Source organism: Peromyscus californicus, unplaced genomic scaffold (genome assembly GCF_007827085.1).
Source record: "Peromyscus californicus insignis strain IS unplaced genomic scaffold, ASM782708v3 Scaffold_10__1_contigs__length_136768540, whole genome shotgun sequence".
Taxonomy (NCBI): Eukaryota; Metazoa; Chordata; class Mammalia; order Rodentia; family Cricetidae; genus Peromyscus; species Peromyscus californicus.
In genome coordinates this window covers 41,702,669-41,728,048 of record NW_026294391.1, presented here as the reverse complement: position 1 = coordinate 41,728,048, position 25,380 = coordinate 41,702,669, and the positions used below count along the sequence as shown (strand labels likewise).

The 25,380-nt window shown below is 34.1% G+C and overlaps 1 protein-coding gene across 10 annotated transcripts in view; it reads right to left on the bottom strand.

Moving 5' to 3' along the window:
- Dmd (dystrophin) overlaps positions 1-25,380 on the bottom strand; it is a 2,242,690-nt gene that overhangs the window by 1,320,053 nt on the left and 897,257 nt on the right. For all 10 annotated transcript variants that reach the window (XM_052732199.1, XM_052732319.1, XM_052732309.1 and 7 more), the window contains 5 exons: positions 24,445-24,625; positions 9,011-9,156; positions 6,871-7,083; positions 4,087-4,200; positions 2,799-2,954 (listed from right to left, as the gene is read on the bottom strand). In XM_052732199.1, coding sequence (XP_052588159.1) covers positions 2,799-2,954; positions 4,087-4,200; positions 6,871-7,083; positions 9,011-9,156; positions 24,445-24,625 — 810 coding nt within the window. The remainder of the gene's footprint in view (positions 1-2,798; positions 2,955-4,086; positions 4,201-6,870; positions 7,084-9,010; positions 9,157-24,444; positions 24,626-25,380) is intronic.

The following is a 25,380-nucleotide window of genomic DNA, read 5'->3' as shown; positions in this document are numbered from 1 at the left end:
CTGAACAAGTTTCTGTATTTTAAATAATGTTTTGTTTCAGAGAAATGAAATTTTCAGCATTTTTGCTACTAAATATCTGTAGAATTACAAATCAGTCATAATGAATGCAATATAATTATTACTTTTTTCTCTCTAGGTCAATATACCAACCTATCTACCAAATGCAAATTTTTTTTCATTTATATATCTCATCAACAGTAAATTTGACAATTATTCTAATAAACACTTATTTTTCACAGTGAACCCATAAAGAGCCTAAGGCAACGTGATATTAAATTTTTGCATAGTTACTATTCTTTCCCTGAATCTTATGAAGCATTTGAAGATACAGAGTATTAAAAAGACTAATACACTTTAGTCAAGATTTGTAGTTAAAAAAAAACATGCTACACTATACAAGTAAACTAAAGGAAAGGGGAGAGAAGCAAGATTTTAAAGGACAGAAAGGTACATTCTGACATGATGAGTGTCCTGGAAGAAGAAGTCTTTCCAATCAGAATGACTGGGCTCAGTCCCTAGAAAGATAACATTGTTTGTCTTTCTTCATGTTAATAAGTAACCTACGATTTTGTTAGTGAGCATAGTTTCTAAAATCTTTTGCAAATTTGACAATCCATGACTTTACTAGCCAGAGAGAAATTACAAAATGTTTGTGTTCTCCTATATGAAAAGGACCATATGGAAACACTTTAGTCTAGCATGGTATTTCCTCCTAAATATAGCACATTGACAATACCAAATTACTTGTCATGAACTACACAATTATCAATATCAGATGATTATATTGTATTCTAATCTCATAATAAATAAAGCAGAAAGTTGTTCATGTCTTCTATTGTGAAATTTTCAAGTCTAATATTGAGTACTATTTCACCCATATCCTTTAATCTATGACCTCAGAATTAGAAATAACCTTGGTCTACTTAGATAATGATTAACTAATTTCAACTCCATCTTTTCCATTAACTAGAATTTTCATGAGGATAAGTACAGTGTCCATTTTATATCCAATTTACATCTTATAATAAAGGTTTAGTAATTACAGTCAAATAAATATGCAAAGGAAATAAATGAATAAAATATTTTTAACTGAGCTATATCTTCATTGAGTTTTAATAGTTTAATACATATCTACAGACTAAGGTGATTTAAGGTATATATAAACATAAAAAAATCTCCTTTTTCTCTCCCTTAATTCCTTATTTTCTTTGCTCATAGTTCAATAATTTGTGGACTATAATAAGAATTATCCTTTTTTAAAAAATAGCTAAAGTCTTGACATTGTTCATTTAGATATATTATCTCTGAAATTTCAAATAATTTTGCTTTTCTTTGCTATTTTTTAGTTATAATGTATATTCTTTATCATTTTATAATATTAAAAATCAGATTTAGGGATTGTTAATTATCTTCAACTACTACAGGCATTCAGACTTTTACAACAAATTATCCTTTGACATAGGATAAACATAAGAGACATAAGAGAAACATAAGAGAAAACACATAAGAGAAATAACATAAGAGAAAACACCATGTCTTCATTCTAATGTGCAAGTATTTCTATAAAGGACAGAAAATATTTCATTTCTATGTTTCCCCTGGAACAGTGAAGTGGAACCAACACATCCCACCCTCTTGAAACCTAGATCATTTGGCAATAGGAAGTGTATGTCAAATGTGATATCTCGAGAAAGAAAAGGATATAAATTTTTATCATTCAATACCAGGATTGGAATATGGTTAGGCTCCATGGCTAGCTTTTGTTAAGCAACATGTCAGTAAATTCAAAACATTAATTAATAGGGAGTTCTTAATACACATTATAGAAGACAGTAGGTCTTAAGCAAGAAAACTTGAAGAATTGAAAAGTTATAAAAATATGGTTCTATAAAATATGAAAATCTGTTTGAGTAGCATTGAGCCGATCACTCCACTTTTTTCTCAGTAAAATGTTTGTATTCTTTCTAGTCCTCTGTTTAAGTTCTTACTAAAACTAATACATTTCATCTAGGCCTTGTGGGAAATTTTCAGAGATATAATCCACCATTTAAGTTTTTTTTGTTTTACTCTGGGCAACTCTTCTATCAATGAATACAAGTTGGCTGACCCAGGGCTATCTCATCTGTGAGTTAACAGAACAGTTAAGCATTTGTCAATGATTGTATTAACTGCACATATTTGCTTTGACTTTCTATTATAAATTCTTTCCTTTCTCAAACTTAGCTTTTACCTTTTGGCATTATTTCTTTTCAACTTAGAAGGTTACTTAAAAAAAAAACCAAAGACTAATTGCCTCTATAATACATAAATTAAACTTGTCTTTAACTTTCAAATTTACTAAACTGAAAAGCAATCATTGTTTTAGTTCAAAACCTCATGTTTTAAGCACAAACTATTTGATACACACTGCTTATAAATGTGTTTTATTTTCCATAATTTAATGCTGAAATTAGAAATAAATATCTACAAAAATGCTGTATTATTGGCAAGCTTGGATATGAATGTAGAGTTTATTTCCATACCTAGTAAATGTAAATATACATTCTATCCTCATTAATCAATTAATAAAATTGATGCATTTTTAGAAATTTTATTTTACTTTTCAGTATGGCAATTAGGTACTATTGAAAATATTGACTAAGAAGTAATCATGTATGACAGAAACAGGTGAATTTGTTTGAAATAAGAGTGATTTTGACAGTCAACATAGTCAGGAAGAAAGTTTTAAATGAAGATAATGATGAAGGCTGACCATCGGAAGCTACTAAATTAGCCACAGTGAACTAAACTGCTCATACCTGGCGGCACATGTGATCCCACTGCGTGTTAAGTTCTCTGAGTTCTGTTTCAAGTCTGGATGCAAACTCTTGTTCAGCTTCACTCTTTATCTTCTGCCCACCTTCATTGACACTGTTTAGACTGGGCTGTATTGTCTGAATATCACTGACTAAAAGCTAAGGAAACAACGTTTTGTTTAACATGACTGAAAAAGTATCACCATAAATTTCATGATCATATATGTATCACCATATCCTACATGAATTTTGACTATTAAAAGAGTAACAAAATATAAATCTATCTACATAAAGTACTTAAAATATTTAGTGGCTGTTTTTACCATAAATGATGCAGGGAATTATCTATATATATGATACTTTTCTCAAAACGACTTTCAAATAAATTGATATTTCTTGCTAGAAAATGAGTCAAATTGATGCACTTCATATATGAATAGATTCAAAGTAATTTTGGTTTTGAAAAACAGAATACTCTAATAATTGTTCATAATATGATGACATGATTGTTTTTTAGCTTTTACTTGAAAAGCAAGTTATTAAAAGAGAATGATTACTTTCTCCATGTTGCAAGACAATGGTCTGATGAATAACATTTCAGAAATATATATTGTTGGGCTTAGAAGATGGGTCAATGGACGAAGTGTTTGCTGTGAAAAGATGACTTAAATTCATATATACTCATACATGTAAAAACCTTGCCACAGTGATGTGTGTACTTATTCTACTGCTTGCAAAGAAAAATGTACACCCAGTACTTGCTAGTTAGGAAGATTAGACAACTGATGAGCTACAGTTTCATTGAGAGACTGTCTCAAAAAATACCATGGAAAGCAAGAGAAGACGACACTTGATATTAGCCTCTGGCACTCCTGCAATGTGTACAACACACACACACACACACACACACACACACACACACACACACACACACACACACTATTATATAGTCCATTGAAATGCAATTCAATATGAATAATAACCTATGGTAAGAGCTAATAAGTACCTTAACGTTTTCTTTAAATCATATGGAATTTTGTGTTAAGATTTATTAAGTGAGGCCCAAATAATAGGAAATATTGGCACTAGTGATATTTTGGATGCTTAAAGAATTTTTCTGAGGGCCTTGAAGAATGTTTAGCAATATCCAAGACCTTTGTGCACTAGGTGCTAGTACATCCAAAATGTATTCAGATATTGGGAACTGTCCCATCAGCAAGTGACTAAGCTAACTAAACAGTATTATCCATATAAAAGATATCATTTGAAAAGCATCCAATAAAAATCTTACTCTGCATTGCTTCAGCTGCTTTTTTAGAATTTCAGAATCCCCCAGGGCAGGCCATTCCTCTTTCAGGAAAACATCAACTTCAGCCATCCATTTCTTCAAGGTTTTTATGTGATTCTGGAATGAAAAAACAATTTTAAGGTATTACTAAGTGCTGATTGTTCTCAACACAGTTGATTATGATGATATGTCTGAACATAAGCCAGAAAACATTTCCATGTTTGAGGGATGTCTCATTGTAGCTATTCTTGAAAAGAATATATTTCTAAGACTGCATTTTATGGTCTATAGTATGAGCATTGGTGTGTGGAGTCTGTTATTGTTAAAAATAAAAAAATACTACCAAATGTGGTTTTATGATGTTCATCTAGAGAACATTAAATCATCTTCCCTCTTGAGAAATTTTAAGTTACAAAACAACGAATGATAATACTAATAATGTGCCCTTAGTGTACATAAAACAAACGATGGACAATAAACTCAAAGTAATGGTGTCTTTATAGCGTCCTTAAACCTGAACTTGCACAAATTGTTCTCTGCAGCTGACAGTTTAAACAGTTCCTTCAGTTGAGGATTTTCAGGGAAGATTTTGTTACCTTTAAAAACAAAGTTTTTAATTTCTTCTTTGTCTGACCAGTTAGAAATAACAATAAGGCAATGATATCTTTTGTCATTTGTAAATTGAAAAGCACCTCCCACCTTTTCCACCCTTGTACTTTTATTTATGTACTTCATTCAGTGACTTTTCAAATGTAAATCTGTCACGTAAGTACATATAATTCAATCATAATGTATAGTTATACTTTTTTCCTTTCTGAAATATCTATTGAGAATATATGCTTCACATAAAGTTTCCCTTTCAATATGATGAAAATATGGTTAGTAGCTACAGTTTTAAATGCATTTGACTAAATCTAAGGACCTCAACCCTGTCACCTCACTGGTATCTTTCAAGGGTATTTTTCACCCTCCATGTCTCCATTATCTTCATTCAGGTCTTACCATGGACTCCTTGATGAATTAATTATAATAGTCTAGGTTAATCTCATTCTTGCTCCACACAAATCCTTTTTCTAAATTCATACCAGTGATCTCTTCCCTTTTTATGATGATGTTTGGATGATGGAAATATAATTATATTATCCCTTTTTTAAAAAAAATCTGGTAACAGACCTTTGCAAATGTTCTATTGTTGCTGTTGTGTTTAATTCCATTCTCTAAGTGAAATGACTCATGCAAGGAACATTCATGACCATTCATGACATAGTACATTTCTGAACCACATATCTTATTAGAAAGCATACATATTATGGATGAAATATTGAACATATTCCAATTAAATGAGCATTTGCTAACTTTTTCCAGGATCTCGTTTTTGCCTCTTTAATACTGAGTTCCACTAGTTCAATGTATAGCTGAGATCATCTGTATAATAAGTGTTTCATTAGCTCTATTCCTTATTAATGGAGTTCTTTATTGCCCAGTTATACTGCTTAATACAGTTATACATATTTAATATGTTAGCAACTATGCCCATCAAAAATATCCAACAAGACAGAGGGACATTGCAGATAAGAAAAAGATAAATATGTGAACAAAATCCTTTGTCATCTGGCAGATCATAATGTACATAGCAGAATGCTAGAGGGCTTGTTTTACTAAGTGTAAATGAATAAAACACAAAAGGTAAAACAGTGAAGGAGAGCAGGATAGAGAGAAAGAGATTCAGAGCTAGACATAGTCACCAGAAGATGCTAGGATAGTAGAAGATGTACTCATGAATACAAGATGGTGTGTTGCTTCAAGAAGCTAAAAATAGCAAACAAATACACTTTCTCTTAAAGCGTGGATTCATGGCAAGCCTCACCCATACATTGACTGGGCACTCTGGATAGTGTTTTAGTTAGAAAAGATAAGAATGAACAATTCACTAGCAGGACCAGAATTGAAGTAAAGATACTGTTCTAATGTATTTGAATGAAGTTATGATGCTTTTGAACTTTATATTATTATATTTCACAATTGAGAAGAGAGGCATACCTAAGAGAGACAAAACCTGTAAAATTAACTACTTTAGAATCTCAGACTCAAACGTAATTATTTAATTACTATATTCAGTCCAGGTTATTATTAGTGCAGTAGAACTACTAAAATAAGCCAGGCAATGGTGGCACACGGCTTTAATCCCAGCACTCTGGAGGCAGAGGCAGGCGGATCTCTGTGAATTCACGCCAGCCTGGACTACAGAGCAAGATCCAGGAAAGGTGCAAAGCTACACAGAGAAACCCTGTCTCAAAAAAAAAAAAGAACTACTAAAATATTAAGTTAATAGAAGTCATTGCAGAGAAGGCAATGTAACAGAAATTAAACATATACTCACATGTCAAAAATGAAATGTGGTAGTGAAAATATATGCCTGTTATACATATAATATATGCATATGTAATATATGTGTATATATGTATGTTATGTGGTAAATTATGTATGAAGCTTAAGGAAAATATAACTAATGGAATATGCATGTTTTAAATTATTATGTCAAAAAATTTAACTATAACTGGTGCTAGTGAAAAGAATCAATTACATTCTATAGACAATCCAAGAAGAATAACTCACTGCTGTTTTCTTAGGAAAAATAGTTATACTAATTTGTGAAAGATTTATCTTTTAATCTCATTGATGTCTTTGATGGACTGTGGGGGTCTAATATCTATTTTCTATCACATTTTACAATGCTCTGCTATGTGGAAAATAAGTATGGATATAAAAACCAAAACCTAGGCTTACCTGAATTTTTCGAAGTTTATTCATATGTTCCTCTAGCTTTTGGCAATGTTCCATCAACTGGGTGGAGAGCTTCTTCCAGCGTCCCTCAACCTCCTCAAATTCTAACTGATATTTCTGGCTGATATCTGAAGGTGCTTTCTTGGACATCTCCTTCACAGTGGTGCTCAGATAGTTGAAGCCACTTTCTTGCTCTTTCAAAGAACTTTGCAAAGCCTCAAAATTAAAAAGCAAGGTGCATTTACACTAAATGATGCATAATTGATGAGTTCATCCCACATCAAGAATTTAATTGAAAGCATACATAAGGATCTAAATAAAGTAGAATTTCTGATAAAACAGTCTACATATATTCTTACAAATAATGTGTAATATGTTCCAAATCATATTTTATTTAGCCAGAAATTTAGTATACCCAAATTTTACTGAATGTCTACATATCAATAATTATGTTTATTATATAAGTAATGCATTTTAATTCACCTATAATGAAACCTCAAAAAGCAAATCTTCAACCTTCTTAAAATTATCACTAAATTGTATTTATATGTGTGATAAAACTTGAATGTGCTATCAAGATAGCTGAGTACTAATATAAATTAACTAAGGTTTTATAATTATTTTCTAACTTTCCTCTTTTATGAATTGTGTTTATATTCATCTATTTGTATCATTGAACATAATTCTAATTTTTTGCAAAGATGCAGATTTTCATAAATTATGTTAATATGTACAATTGAATGAAAATTATGTATTAATATAAAACACTGAAGAGATTTCCTCAAAAAATTAAATTCCCATAATTAAATGAGATTTTTTTTTACTACTGACTTGTACTATGTTCTAGGAAAGATTATGTCTCATTCTGTACTTCATCCTTTAGAATTGCATTTAAAATTTGTCATAGGATTATTCAATATTTATTATCTCCTTGGTGACTTTCATTTGAAGATTATTCCTTGGATTTAGAAAAAAAATTCTTTGTGTTATTTTTCTTTTCTTTGGTGTTTTTGGATTGGCTGTTCTTGTATCTTACTGACATGTATGACTCTCTACCAGATATTGTAAAATATTTCACCATTCTAATTTCTTGAAAAAACTTCCTTGTACATAGTAATTTTGGTTTTCCCTTATGACACAGGGTCCCTATACATTCCCAAAGGTACTTGTGACTGCTCATCTTTAACTTGTTTTTCTGTTCTAATATCAGTTTCTAGTCATTAATCAAACATTTGTTTTGTACTTTCTTTACTCTGTAAGTGCTTTACTTTTATAGACTCATTTTTTTCTGGTTTATTAGTTCTGTGGGTCACACATTCAAGTGAACATCAGAATTACTACACCAAATATGTAGAAAGATGAATCCTACTGCTATTTTTCTATATTATAATAAAGAAAATGTCCTACAACTAGGGATTATACATAAGAAAATATTTAAATTATTTTAAAAAGAACTAATATACAGTCATTTGAAAGGCACTTGAAATATCAAAAATGTAATAGTATTTTTATTAACTTAATTCTTAAAATATAGATATAATATCTTGATTTCTAACTATATTATATATTGTTCAGATTTTAGAAGAATGAATACACAACATGGCATTTTTAGAATCAACAAAAAAATTAGTCCTTACATGTCCTCACATCACATGCATTTCTCATATTAGTATTTAAACTTTCCTGACTTAGGCTGTTATAGCTACTCATTATCAAATACTTCATCATAATCTTACAATTAAATTCATTGATTTAACCTATGCTTAAAGATGTCAGGATTCATAAAATATGTAATTATGACAATGTAATAGGATTCAATTTTAATACTCATACTTGATATCTTAAAGTGTACACTAAACTTAAAAGGAAATTATTGCTTTATCCCACAATTATTCTAAAGGTACTACTTTTACTATAAACACAAATATCCATATATATTTGTGTATATTTATGAAGTTCTTTATATATAGAAATAAGAAAAAGTCATGTTATAGTCTCAAATCCTCCTGTTCATTTTTTTTCAATTACTAACCTATGATTCCTACCATAATTATCTTTATTTATATTTAACGCAACAATAATGCAAATTTTTGACAAATAAGACATGTTCTTTGTTGCTTATGATATTCAAATGTCCGCAGACCTGTAATTTTCCGAGTCTCTGCTCCATTATTTCATATTCAGTGACACAAAGGTGAGGTATTGAGAGTTTGTTTTCTGACTGCTGTATCCACGTCCGGATGGTACTCATTGTCTCCTGATAGCGCATTGGTGGTAAAGTGTCAAAAACTTTATCAAAGGGAACAAAGAAAAAGAATAACAAATAAATTTAAACCTGGAAAGAAATGTCTAACTGAATCAATTTAAATCATGTCATATTTCCCTTATTTGTCAGCAAATACAATTATATTAAGTATTAATAATATCTGTGCCTGAAATATAATGGAATCTGGTTGTGATAATGGAGCCACCTTCTTACCTAATATATGTCTGGTATGTTAAGAACACTTTATGAGATATCTTGAATTTTAAAATTCACCCTTTTATTTTCAATTTCAAATTTTGAAAATTCAAAATTTTAAAATTCAACTCAACCAAACTCTGAGTTAATTTATTCATTTGTCAGGTTTGGAAATAGAGACAGAGGCTGAGTATTTTTCCCAACGTCATATAGATTCTATGTGGAGAAAGTATATCACACATTGAAAACAACCTTTCTTTTGTGATTGTTTTTGAAAGAACAATACTATTATCCAAACACCTTGATATTAAAAGAAAACATCACTGATTTTACTAAGATAAATCAGTTTATATATGATTAATATGCATCAGGAACTATAATAGAAATCACACTGAATAATAATAAACAAGTTACTTAGATATTATTAAAGCCATTTATAATTAATACAATTCAGACTGTAAAAGATAGCCAACTAATTTTTTACTAAGGTTCAAATCCAGTATTTCAAACAAAACCATCTAGGGTTACAACCAAAACAACAACAAAAAGGCATCTATTACTTTTATAGTGTCTCTCTATGTACATATCTGTTGGTAAGCATTTACATATGTGATCCCTATACTTATCCTGACTGTTTATAGAGAAATTAGCTAAGAATTAGAAACCATAAAATAGTATAATAAATTGGGCCTGGTGATACATACCTGTAATACTGGCAATTACGAAGTGGCAGCAAGAGAATCGAGAGTACTAGGCTAGTTTCATCTACATTACAAAGTTTGAGGAAGCCTGGACTACATGAGATACTGCCTCAAAATGTAATGGTGTAATGTATTTTAGGCATAATAAAACACATTAAAGCAGAATGAAGTACAATAGTTTGAAATAATTAAGTGGATAGATTTCATAGCAAATCAAATGGCACAATAAAAGTAAAATGCAATGATAGGTCAGAGTTAAACATATAGAATAAAATATGAGAAAATAACAAAATGAACAGTAGGAGAATCTAATACATTCTAATATAAATACATCCAAAAATATAACATATCAAACCCTACACACTAATAGTAGGAGACTTCAACATCCCACTCTTACCAATGGACAGGTTTGCCAAACAGAAACTTAACAGAGAGATAAAGGAACTAACAGACATTGTGACTCAAATGGACTTAATAGACATCTACAGAACATTCCACCCTAACACAAAATATACTTTGTTTTCAGCACCCCATGGAACCTTCTCTAAAATCGACCACATACTCTGTCACAAAGCAAATCTCAACAGATACAAAAAAAAATGGAATAACCTCTTAAGGTAGAGTATGATTTTTAAAAGTTCATACTGAAATACTGGAAATGGAGAACACATTCAACAAGTATATACTTGCTTAAGAGTTAATGCCCACATTTATTTTGAGATTTTACTTACTCTTTGCATTTCCAGTTTTTTTCTTTAAAAGCCCATTCAGTGCTTTAAACCTCAGTAATTTTGTAGTATTTTTTGTTTTATTTTAACTATATTAGTTTCTCTCTCTCTCTCTCTCTCTCTCTCTCTCTCTCTCTCTCTCTCTCTCTCTCTCTCTTTCTCTCTCTCCTGTGTGTGTATGTGTGTGTGTGTGTGTGTGTGTGTGTGTGTGTGTGTGTGTGTGTGTGTGTATGCATGTATGTGTGTCTGTGTATGTAAGTCTATGCAACATGTGCCTGTGGATACCAGAATAGGTCATCATATCCTCTGTAGCTGGAGTTATCGGCAATTGTATGCTGCACAACATAGGCACTGGAAACTGATTTCAGGTCATCTGCAGGAATATTATCCGCTTTTGACCACTAAGCCAATGCTCTTTACCATTAAGGTCCATGCCCAAGTTGGAGTGTTTAAATTTATATAAACAATGTGTTTCTTTCACAAATAATCAGATACATTTATTTGGGTATTATATAAATATTCATAAACAAAATCAGAGGGGTCTTGTAAATGGTGATGGTGAATGGAGGCATTATAATGTATTAAAGATCTCAGATGGCATAATAGTAGATGAGAAAATAGATGCTGGATGGATCATAGGTTTCATACAGAATGATTTAATGTGAGTATGTGCATTTTAGAAAACTGTTTTTGTTTCTCCTGTGGCAGTGGTTTAGAGAAAATGTGTATTAAAAGCATGCTAGAAGTTTTGGTAATCATTTAAATCATATCATTATAATGCACATAGATCAGGATAGAGAATTAAGTGTAAAGTGAATCAGTAAAGGTGCTGGAAATCATTTTTACTAGTAAGACACTGACAAAATTTTATGACGTAAAAAGACTGCTTCTTCTTGTTTTTATATACATTGGCTGTTGAGTGAAACAATAAGGAAACTGTATTCTTCATTTCAAAAAAAACTTAGATGTGGACTCAGCTGTCTATATCCTACTTTACTTAAATCACTTAAGCTTTTAGAAGTTTACACATTTACAGAAATATGGATGATAATATGTTTGGGAGAAATAAATTATGCCATTTACTTGTAATTTCTTAATTTTGCAATTATTCTACAAATACTTGAAGCACCAGAAATGCAAGAAGTGAAAACTTAGTTATCACTTGAGGTTTAAATTTTAATTGCTGAATCAATCTTCAAACCAATAATTACTGGAAATAATAGCTACTGGAATGAGCATCAAAAGAAATAAGGGGATATTGAGAGTAGCAAAGGCAGTTATAGGAAAGAGAAGGAGTGAAGATTGGAGAAAATAATTTCATATTATATAGTAAATAAATGAACAGAATTGTTAAAGAAATTGTTAGAATAATCCAAGTCCTACCCAGAAGATGTAATGCGGCATATAGATCCGTAACAAGAGAAAAATAAATAGCATACCAAAAGTTAGAATGGCAGGGCAAGACTTGGAGGATTACATGAACAGGGCAACTTCACGTATGAACTTATAGTAGTTATCACATCATGTGTCGGAACAAATTCTAATATGGAGAGAGGAAGTTATACATAAATTCCACCTTTATGTGAGGAGTTATTGTCAATTGATAGATACTGGGAAACAGAGAGACAATTTTCTTTCAGAGTGTAGCCCCTGATAAATCAGCCATGTTCCAGTAAAAGGCCACACAAACAAATGGGTAGCACAAATTGGACGAAATGGGTCATAAATAGAGAGAGAGATAGAGAGTGTGTGAGTGAGTGAGAGAGAGAAGAGGGAACAAGGTTAAGTGAGTATGGTATGGAGTAGATCTGAGAGGAGTTAGGAAAGAATATTAATTTGGTCAAAACATAGTATGAAATTCTCAATGAACTAATAAACACATTTTTTAAAGTATCCAGTAACTGGGGTCATCTCTCAGAAGTTGAGTTCACAAAGTACATACCTGCTGGGAGACTGAGCCCCCAAAAAGGGCATTTTCTATATGGGTTCCACAATTGAAGGAGTTATCATATCCTCTGACTGAAATATACATTGGTATATAGAGAATAAGAAAAATACCCTAATATCTACTTCTCTTATCCTTAATGCCCTCTGAGGTACTCACTCTGCCAGACTAAAGGAAACAGCCAATTTGAAAAAGAATGTGGAGTAAATGTCATCTTAGTGGCAAGAACAGGGAATGGTGGTGGGGGAAGAGAAGAGGGACAGACAAGTGATCTTAAGAGTATGATGATCTTCAGAGTAAGAATAGGGAATGGTGCATGGGGTGGGGGTGGGGTAGAGGGCTAGACATGATCTCAAGAGTATAATGGTTGAGGAGAAGAAGGGTTTTTATGAGAAGGCAAGAGAAAAAAATTTTTACATTTTATTTAGTACTTCATTAATAAGAATTATGTTTTTACTAGACAAAACCGTTTTGTATATTAGAACCTCTCCATGATAGAATAATATGTGGTACATCAACACAAATTGAATAGCATATCAAGTGAACAGGTAGTAATCAAGAGGCTTCCCAGTAGACAATTATGTGAAACAGACTAAAATGAGGTGAAAGAACGAATATCAAGCCATATCTATTAACAGAAACCTTTTGTTCCACAAGGAATATAATAAATGGAATAATCCTGAGAAATGGTTGTGTCTAGTAGAATAAGTAAATTTATGTTCCTTTATTAAAATTGTCAGAAGCAGATTCCTATCCAAACACCAATATAGTTTGTATACATTTACGAATATACAGAAATATATATGCACAGACATATATAAATTCCAACACATGAAAAAAGAAATGCACAAGCGTGTTTAGGCTGAATCAAATAGAGATTGCATTAAAGGTTCATTTCTACCTCATTCTAGAATATAATCAGAATAAAAAAAAGTGATAGGTAGAAAAAAAGGAAGTGATACCAAATTAGATGAACGTGTTCTGTATTTATGAGTCCATTTAAACAACACTGAGTATCAGATAATTCTTCTCAGTTGTTACTGAGATATACATTTTGTAATTGAGGTAAAAATAAACTATTATATAGAACTATTATACAAACTTTGGTAAAATATTTAGGGTATGTGTGGTGATTTGAACATAATTGATTCCCATAAGCTCATAGGTAGTGACATTATTAGGAGGTGTGACCTTGTTGGAGTAGTTATGGTCTTGTTGGAGGAAGTATGTCACTGTAAAGGCAGGTTTTGAGGTCTCATATATGTTCGAACCACACCCATTGTCTCAGTTCACTAACTCTCACCTTAAGGATCAATATGTAGCTTCTTCTCTACTTTCAGCTCCTTGCCCAGCACCATGTCTGCCTTCATGCCACCATGTGCTGCCATGTCCCGCCATGTAGAACACTGAGTTAAACCTCTGAAACTGTAAGCCACCCAATTGAATGTTTTCCTTAATAAGAGTTTCTGTGGTCATGGTGTCTCTTCATAGCCATAGATACCCTAAATAGAAAAGAAGTTGGTACCTGGGCCTGGGGTATTGTGATAGGCCTGATCATGCTTTTGTTTGAAGGAATATGGATCTTGGGACTGTGGGTTACAAAAGCAGTTGAACACTTCAAGTGCTGCCTAATGGGCCATCCTCCTAGGAACATGGAAATCAGTGGTGCTGAGTGATTTCAACTGTAGGTGACTGGATCGAGAAGTTTCAGATGAAAAGTATGTTAGAACCTGGTGTGTGATACTTGGGTGAAGAATGTGACTGCTTTTTTGCTCTTGTCTGAAAAGTCTGCTAAGGCCAAAGTAAAGAGTTTTGGATTAATTCCAATGGCAGAGGAAATCTTAAAACATCCTAATATAGACTCTGCCATGTGGTTATTAGTGGCAATACCAATAAAGATTTACAATGAAAAGGAACAAGTTGAGCAAGAAAAATACAAAATGTACAATATGAAGAGAAAAGGAACACCAGGAAGTAGAATAGAGCTAAGTCCTGTGCTCAAGAAGATAAACAGATTAAGAAATTGAATAAACGGAGTTGTGATCTCAGAGCAAGATATCACCAAGTGAAGTTTCCTACTTATAAAAAGCAATTAAAGAACAGTTTAGAGCTGAATGTGGTGTTGTATGGCTTTAATCCAAGCACTCAGAAGGCAGAGACGGGTGCATCTTTGAGTTTGAGGGAAGCCTGGTTTATAGAGTAAGTTCCAGAACAGCAAAACTTAGGCAGTGAAGGAAACCATCAAAACCAGAAAGCTGGTGAAAATGTAATTGAACAAGGGGGCCATGTTCCAGCAACAGCAAGCAGCAGAACTTGGCAGCTTCACCCATGTGGTTCTGGATTTAGAGTCAAGGATAGAAGAAAGGCATTATGGAACCTCATCTATGGAAGGCTGCTGGTGCTAGGCATGTATCAGGGGTAACCCTGAAAACAAGCCTCGAGAGTTCATTGTGTGAGCTGTGAAGTTGAAGCCTGGATTGCCTTGGAGACCCCAAGATATTGGAGACGCCAGAGCCATGGGATACCTGCTGAGGAGAGCTGCTACCGGGGAGTGGAACCAGTCTAAGAGAATGAAGTATGTTTCAGACAACAAAGCTGAAAGGAGTTGGAGATCTGAAGAAAGCTTTGACATCAGAAATGGAGATGCAGACTTTGGAGTTTGCCCAACTGATTTTCGATATTGCTTTGCTCCAGTATTTCCTCACTATGCTCCATTTCCTACATTTTGGTATGGTGCCATTATATGTTGGAAGTATGTGATCTGTTTTTTATTTTAATTTTATAGGGTGTTACAGTTAAGAGATTGTATGAATCTCAGAAGAGGCTTAGAATTTTGGATTTTAAACATTGCTAAGATTGTAATAGACTGTGCGAACTTTTGAAGGTGGACTAAATGTATTTTGCATTATGATATGGCTACAAGTTTATGGGGGCAGTGAGTGGAATATGTTGGTTTGAAAGAAAATGGCTGCTGTAAGCTCATAGGAGGTGGCACTATTAAGAGGTGTGGCTTTGTTGAAGTATGTATGACCTTGTTGGAGGAAGTGCGTCACTGTGTGGAGAGGCTTTGAGGTCTTATATCTTCTCAAGCCACACCCAGTGTTGCAGACCACTTCCTGTTGTCTGCGGGTCAAGATGTAGCACTCTCAACTCCTTCTCCACACCATGTTTGCCTGCATGCCACCAGGTTGTACCATGATGATAATGGACTAAAGCTCTGGAAATTCAAGCCACCCCAATTAAATGTTCTTCCTGTATATGAGTTGCTGTGGTCATAGTGTCTCTTCACAGCAACAGAAACCCTAACTAAGACAGCATGTTAAAGACAAACTTGACATTAGTTTCACTGTGTAGGAATATTAAATTATGCCCATTTCTCACTGTCCAGGCTTGGTTCCAGTTTGATCATTGTATATCAAATACGTGTGCTGAATTATTAAATTCTCACAATGTACCACATAAATTTGTATACTTAAAAATAAAATTAATATCAAATAAATTGATAATCAGAAAAAATTATATGTTTCGCCAAAAAGGTGATAGATTTGTAAATTATACTGATCGAGTTAGATATTATATACAGGTTTGAAATATTAATCTGTACAGTATATATATTTATGATGGTTTTATAGAACCTTCTTATTTAGACCAAAAGGGGGAGATGTAGTGGGTACCCATTCCAACTTTGGTCTGGAAGTTCCAACCCCCATTGAGGCTTTGGTAACTATCACTCCTACAAGGCGGGGCCAAGAGAGGGCCCTGAAGACGCAAGATCCCAATGCTCTGCTCTCTCTTGTTTCCTGGACCCTGGATGCTAGAGGTAGATCGAGGAGAGTTCTCCAGAGAACACCGCCAGACTGCGCTACGTCTTTCCCAGAACCTGCAACCTACCTATCCCTTCATTTGTAAGTTATGCCACTAAATAAATCTCCCTTTTAACTACATGGAGTGGCCTTAATAATTTCACCAATAATACATTTAGAAGCAAAGAATTAGTGCATTTGATAAAGGAGAAGTACAAATTTTCACATTTGATATAATATGGAACAACTCAAAGCAATAAGTTAAAGTGAGAATGGTACATTGTAACTATTTAATTAAATTTTAAAATGACATGCATTACCTAATGCTAAATTAACATTTTAACATCTATATATTTATAGATCATAGTAGGTGGCTAGGTAAGTTGATTGGAAGAAAAGAAGGAACAAAAGGAAAAAGTCTTTTATCAAGATATATTAAAGTAAAATAATGAAACTTTTAGAAAGTAAATTAGATAAATCTTCTAATTTGGAGCTGGAAGAATTCACTATACTTCATTTTTATTTAGATTTCTAATTCAGTGTCATAATATTGAAATGTTAGGAACAAGCCAATAGCATTGAGTATATGGCCATAGAGAGAGTTTAGTAGCTATCATAAAAATTTATTCTGCTATCTCTGGAAAAGTGAATTGTTATTCCCTGAAATGTTAATGATCCTGTATCTCCAACATCACTTCTTCAAAGGCTCTATCTAATCTTCACTGTTATCCCTGTCATAAGCCTAGTCCAATGGGATCTCACTTGAAATGGCTAATATTTTGACCTTCCTTCCTCTTTCTCTGAACTCATATTCCATTTATTATTTTAAATATCAGCAGGAGTCTTATTTTTCAGAAATATTAATATGATTGCTAAATTCACTTAGTGGAAATTCTTTTAAACATTTCAACTATACTAAATATTTTACCATAGACTTATGATCATTGCAAATGCTATACTAATCTTGCCCTCACCATTTTGTGATATGCTAGATTCCAGTCTTGTTTGTTTCTTTTCTATCTCCTAGACAAGCCAAACCTCTTCTTAAACTTTGTGCAGATTTCCTAGATTCTGTTCTTCTTAAAACTCTGTCTCTAATATAGTGCACAGAGGTCACTTGGTTATATCAAAGGTAAGGTTATGTCCAAAGGCATCTCTCAAACACCATATTTCCTAACTCCCAGATTATTATAACCTTTGATAGTATTATTCAGATTTATTTTCAATGATCTAATTTTCAAAGTTTAACAAGGACATAAATACTGTTCTTCATTGCTTATCTAGTACTTAGGGCTGAACATTTCTGTGGCACACACCATGATTTTATATCTCTTTATTAGCAAACGAATCAATGGCCAATGATTCATTTGTGATTGTAGGTGACTATGTCATTGTAGGGGGAAGAGTAAACACTTAAACACCAGAAATTAACAAAATGGTTTGCAATGTGATTTAATTTCATATGTTTTTCTATTACAGTATATTTCACATTTGATTCAGTCATTATATCCTGGCTCACATCTATGGTGGAATCCTTCTACCCCATCAGAAGCCAGGCCAGCTCCCTGAATGAGGTAAGCCATCATCACACAACCCAAGCCCTGCCTGCAGCCACCCAGCAGAACCCCAACTTCCCCTCCTCTTCTTGTCACCATATCCCATCCCAACCTCTGGCTGAAGCCTGCTACCCCACCAGAGGCCAAGCAAACATCCTGAAACCCAGGTAAGACCACCCTTTCTCCCTGCCCACGCCTGCCCAACATAACCCCATCTGTCGCTTCTCTCCTTGTCACCTTACCCTTGATCATACCTCTGGAAGAAGCCTCCTACTCCACCAGCACCCTGAACTCCAAGTAAAATTGTTCCCCATCTCACCCACATTAGCCCAGCATAACTCCAACTGCCCTACCCTTTCTCATTACCATATTTGTGCCCACACGTCTGGAGGAAGCCTTCTCTCTCATGAGAGGCCAGACCAGCATCTTGAAACCCAAAGACTAGGTCAGCTCCCTGAAAACCAGGCAGAAGCCTTTTACCCCACCAGAAGCCAGGCTAGTATTCTGAAACACAGAAGATCCCCAGCCAGATCAGAGACTATACAGCCCCAAACTTGGGCAGCAACCCCCTGCTGGACCAGAGGCCAGCCAGGCCATCAGAAGTCCAGCCCCCAGCTGGGGTAGAAATCCTCTTCTTAATCACAGGCTATGCCAGATAGAAGACCAGACAGGAAACAGAAACTAAGGAAGAAAACATGCATCCAACAAAGACAAACCCAGAAATCAGTACAGAAACCTATAATCACTCCAAATCCAGACACCTAAACTTCAGCGTGAGAACACAAACAACAATAGCCAGGGCACTATGTCAATAGAAGAGCCCAGCCACCTCACTATAGCAAGCCCTGAATATTCCAACACAGCTGAAGCACAAGAAAACAACCTTAAAACCAACTTTATGAAGTCCTTAAAGAGGAAATCAATAAATCCCTTAAAGAAATTGAGGAAAAAACAATAAAAAAATTGGAGGAAATCAATGAATCCCTTAAATAATGTCAAGAAAGCCAAGAAATAACAAACAGTAGAAAGAAACAAATAAAACTGGTCAAGACCTAGAAAATGGAAATAGAAACAATAAAGAAAACACAAACTGAGTGGAATTGTGGGAATGGAAAATGTAGATAAGTGAGCAGGAATTACAGACACAAGAATCACCAACAGAATACAAGAGATGGAAGACAGAATCTCAGGTGTTGAAGCCATGATAGAATAAATAGATACATTGGTCAAAGAAAATGTTAAATCTAAAAAAATTCCTGTCACAAAATATAAAGAAAATCTGGAACAATATGAAAAGATCAAACCTAATAATAATAGGAATAGAAGAAGGAGAAGATTCCCAGGTCAAAGGCCCAGAAAATATTTTTTAACAAAATCATAGAAAAAAATCCTAATCTAAAGAAGGGCATGTCTATAAGGTACAAGAAGGTTGTAGAAGACCAAGTAGAGAGGACCAGAAAAGAAAGACCCCTTGCCACATAATAATCAAAACACTAAACACACAGAAGAAAGAAAAAAATATTAAAAGTGGCAAGAGAAAATGGCCAAATAACATATAAAGGCAGACCTATTAAAATTACAAGCAACTTCTCAATGGAGACTCTAAAAGCCTGAAGGGCCTGGACAGATGTGCTGCAGACTGTATGTGACCACAGATGCCAGACCAGACTACTATACCCAGAAAAATATCAATCACGAAAGATGGAGATAATAAGATATTCCATAATACAGTCAAATTTCAATAATTATCCACCAATCCAGCCCTACAGAAGATACTAGAAGGAAAAATCTAACTATACCCACGAAAAGACAGGAAATGAAAAATCTCATACCAGCAAAACTTAACAAAGGGAAACATAAACAACACACACACACACACACACACACACACACACACACACACATACACACACACACACAAACACATAAAGCACACTACCATCACTAACAATGACAAGGAAATAACATGAATGAACAATCATGGGTCATTGATGTATCTCAATATCAATGAACTCAATTAACCAATAAAAAGACATAGGCTAATAGAATGGACATGAAAGCAGCATCCATCCTTCTGCTGCATATAAGAAACATACCTCACTACCAAAGATAGACATTACCTCAGAGTAAAAGGATGGAAAAAGATTTTTCAAGCAAATGGCCAGAAGAAGCAAGCTGGTGTAGCTATTCTAATATGTACAAAATAGACGTCAAACAAAAATTAATCAAAAGAAATGGGGAAGGACACTTCATACTCATCAAAGGAAAAATCCATCAAGAGTATGTCTCAGTTCTCAACATCTATGCCCCAAACAAAAGGGCATTCATGTTTGTAAAGGAAACACTATAACAGCTTAAATCACAAATTGACCATCACAAATTGATATTGAGAGACTACAATACCCTGCTCTCACCAATGGACAAATCATTGAGACAAAAACTAAACAGAAATACTGGAACACACAAACATTATGACCCAAATGGACCTAAGAGATATCTATAGAACATTCCACTCAAACATAAGAGAATAAACTTTCTTCTCAGCACCTCATTGAACATTCTCCAATATTGACCACATACTCGGTCACTAAGTAAGTCTCTATAGATAAAAGAAAATTGAAATAACACCCTGCATCCTATTAGAGCACCATAGATCAAAGCTAGATTTCAACAAGAGAAACAACAAAAAGCTTACAAACTCAAGGGAACTGAATAACTCTCTATTGATTGACTACTGTATCAAGGCAGAAATAAAGAAATTAAAGACTTCCAAGAGTTCAATAAAAATGAGTGTACACCATACTCAATTTGTGAAATACAATGAAAGAATTGCTAAGAGGAAATTTCATAGCATTGTGTCTTCATAAAATATTTGGAGAAATCTCACACTAGCGGCTTAATAGCACACTTGAAAGCTCTAGAATTCTCTGCTCCTCCCTGTTCCAGAGACAGCTGCATCTTTTCATGCAGTCCCAGCCTATTTCCTGAGACAGGATGGTCGGAGTGACGGATTTGGCCGAATTGGACACCTGGTTATCAGGGCTGGCTTCCAGTCTGGCAAAGTTGAAATTGTTGTCATCAATGATCACTTTGTCGACGTCAACTACATGGTCTACATGTTCCGGTATGACTCTACCCATGGCAAGTTCAATGAAACAGTCAAGGCTGAGAACGGGAATTTTGTCATCAACCGGAAGGCCATCACCATCTTCAGGAGCGAGATCCCACCAACATCAAGAGGGGTGAGGCGGGTGCTGAGTATGTTGTGGAGTCTACTGGTGTCTCCACCACCATGGAGAAGGCTGGTGCCCAGTTGAAGGGTGGGGCCAAAGGGTCATCATCTGCCCCTTCTGCTGATGCCCCAAGTTTGTGATGGGTGTGAACCATGAGAAGTACGAAATTCACTCAAGATTGTCAGCAGTGCTTCCTGTACCACCAACTGCTTAGCCCCCTTGGCCAAGGTCATCCATGACAACTTTGGCATTGTTGAAGGACTCATGAGCACAGTCCATGCCATCATTGCCACCCAGAAGACTGTGAATGGCCGCTCTGGGAAGCTGTGGCGTGATGGCCGTGGGGCTGCCCAAAACATCATCCCTGCATCCATCAGTGCTGCCAAGGCTGTGGGCAAGGTCATCCCAGAGCTGAACAGGAAGCTCACGGGCATGGCCTTCCGTGTTCCTACCCCCAAGTGTGTCTGTTGTGGATCTGACATGCCATCTGCAGAAACCTGCTAGGTGTGATGTCATCATGAAGGTGGTGGTGAAGCATGCATCTGAGGGCCCGCTAAAGGGCATGCTTGACTACACTAAGGACCAGGGTGTCTCCTGCGACTTTAACAGTAACCCCCCACTTTTTCTCCTTCGATGCTGGGGCTGGCATTGCTCTCAATGACAACTTTGTGAAGCTCATTTCCTGGTACAACAATGAATACTGCTACAGCAACAGGGTGGTGAACCTCATGGCCTACATGGCCTCCAAGGAGTAAGAAGCCCACCCTGGAACACCCACCCCAGCAATAACAGCAAGAAAGAGACCTTCGGATGCTGAGCAGTTCCTGTACCATCTCAGCCCCTGATACTGAGCATCTCCCTCACAGTTTCCATCCCAGACCCCCAGAACAACAGGAGGGCCTTAGGGAGCCCTACTCTCTTGAACACCATCAATAAAATTCACTCAAACCGCCCCCAAAAGAAAGCTCTAGAACAAAATGAAGCAAATTCACCCAGGTGGAGAAGACAGGAAGAAATAATCAAACTCAGGGCTGATATTAATAAAATAGAAACAACGTGAACAATAAAAATATACAAATAATTAAGGAAGCAAAGAGTTGGTTGTTTGAGAAAATCAACAAGATAGACAAATACACAAATTAACACATCAGAAACAGAAAGGGGGAAATTACAACAGTCACTGAGAAATGATCCAGAGAATCATTGTCACAGTTTTAAAACCTGTACACCTTCAAAATTGGAAAATCTAAAAGAAATGGACAAATTTCTTGATAGATACCACCTATAAAAGTTAAATCAGTATCTGATAAACAATTTAAATAGATGTATAACTCCCATTGAAATAGAAGCAGTCATTAAAAGTCTCCCAACCAAATAATAATAATAATAATAATGATGATAATAATAATAATAATAATAATAATAAAAAGCCCAAGGCCAGACAGTTTCAGAGCAGAATATCAGACTTCCAAAGAAGAGCTAATACCAATACTCTTCAAATTATTTCACAAAATAGAAAGAAACAAAAGGAATATTGCCAAATCCATTTTTATGAGGCCACAGTCACCTTGATTCAATAGTTGTGAAGCAATGCAAGTTTTCCAAAACAGTAGGTAAAAATAGGAGAAATCCTGTTATAAAAATAGTAGGATGGAAAAAATGCTCTCCCTCTGCCCCTTTTAGCCTTTCCTTCTAGCCCATCTCCATTCCTGTTGACACCTGTCCACCCACTCTTTACCACCGACCCCAAGTGGCCACACGAGATTGGGACCCAGGTATGAAAAGACAAGTTTGGGAAGTTTTATAAATAATGTTCATGTGTACACTGATGATTATATGGCTACATTGATAAGTATGCAAATAAAATGAATATTAAATATTTACATTAGAGTAACATAGGAAAACCTCAGCTATCAAAATATCGATTACAGACTCCTTTAAATTGAAGATTGAACCTAATAGGCATACAAGAATTAAAATAACTTTCCAGTGAAGAAGTTCAGCTATAGAATATCCACTAAAATTATTTGATTTTAAATAAAGTTTTTAAGTGTTTCATCACAAAAAAATACAATGATGCTAAAATGAATGAGAAATTAGTGTATTAAAAATATCTTTTTCATTTGTGAGTTTGGAATCTCAGCAGCAAGTATACTGCAATCCACTAGAGGGCGGTGATATCATTTTAAAGTTGTACTGACTGATTTCATAAAAGAAAAACTCCTTAGCAAAAACTCTTTTAAAAAGTAGAAAAAAAGGAAATACACATTGTAAACCTAATTTAATTTAATCAAAAGGCATCTAGTAAATCTTTACTCATATCCTAATATTCTAGAAATATTTTAAATGATAATTTTTAATATTTACAAAGATATCAGTAAGAAAATGTTTCCAAATAATTAAAATTTCACTAAAAGTAAACAAATATTCTTAAATCCTCAGTATCCATTATAATGCTTTTTGTGTGCACAAGAACATATAAATGCATGTGTGTGATAGATCAAAAACTCATTTAATATTGCTTAAGACTAGTCATAAAGTTACCTTTCTAAGGAAATACTATATACTAACATTGTCCAGAAATAATTTATAAGGAGACATATTGAAAAATTGTTAGGCACGTTATACAAATTTGCATATTTCTTCTACATTTATCTTCTATTATATCAACAAAAAGAGGATTTATGTAATTACTGAGTTCCAAAAATAAAACGTGGCTCAAAGAATAATTTGTCCTATCTTGCAATTCAGTTACCAAAAGTGTATAGTTCTCAGATGATCTGACAGAGCATCAGAAGACACCTGCACAAATATTTCCACCTATACAACAAGAATCTTATGAAAGTCTGCTGAACTGCTTCTTTGTTTTCCACAGTGTTCAAAACTCCTGATTCTGGAATTTATAACCCTCCATGGAGAAAGTATAGCCATACAAAACATTTATTTGCTCTTAATCAAAGGCTTTGGAATATTACAGTAAGAAAAGATACATTTTCTTGTCCAAATCAGTATTTTGTCATTTGTTAATGGAAAGAGAATTATTCCACTGATAGTGGTTATTCTTGTGGGTTTTTTTAGTACTTAATATTTTACCCACAGATAAGCAATTTCAAAAATTTCAAGTTAGCTTTTAAAAGTATTTTTACTTACTTGTCTGTAGCTCCTTCTCTCTGGCCTGGACACCAGCAAAGATGTAGTTAAAATGATTTGTAAAGGCCACGAAGTCTGCGTCCAGGAACATTGGCCCCTGTCCCTTTTCTTTCAGCGATATGCTCTGGATTTTTAACTGCTCAATTTGAGGCTGAAGAGCTGATAGCCTGTTGACTTCATCCTGAATCATAATTCAGAATATTACAAATACGTGAATTTGAATATACTATATTGTCACAAAGAAAGTTGTTTACAGCCTGTAATAAGAGATCAGGTTAATCCCCTTGTCAAATACTCTATTACAAGTAGTCAATTTGAGAATACCACAGCTCTTGTTCATTTTGAATCATCATGTATGATGTAACATAATTTCAGAATATGATTATTTAGAACATTAAAGCACACAAATGTGCATGTTTGCAATGTTTTAGAAATAAAACAACTTAAAATTTCAATAAATTAAATCAAATAAAGATGTTTATCTTTAGTGCTTTTTTATTTCAAAATTGTCTTTGTTTTAAATTCTAAGGTCATTCAGTGAGTAATACTTCTTTCAATTCATATGTTTAAAATAGATTGCATGTAGTTAATATACATATATGAATTTATATGACTACATGAATATATAAATCTCTATACAATATAGATTCTGTGTCTATACAATATTTTATTTATATATGTACAAATATATATGGTTACACCTATAATTTTCTACATTTTACCCAGCCTCATTTCCTTTTCTGGCTAGTCAGTTGCTCCCATTTTAATTATAGAAATTGTTTTCCACTCTCTTGTCACAAACATTCATAGCATAGCACCCACTTTCAATGTCAATTGTAGTCTGTATTCAACTGTACTATGACAAAAATCACATGTACAATACTTTGAAGACCACTATAGCACTCTCTAGTTTAATTTAGTACTAAGAAACTGGCA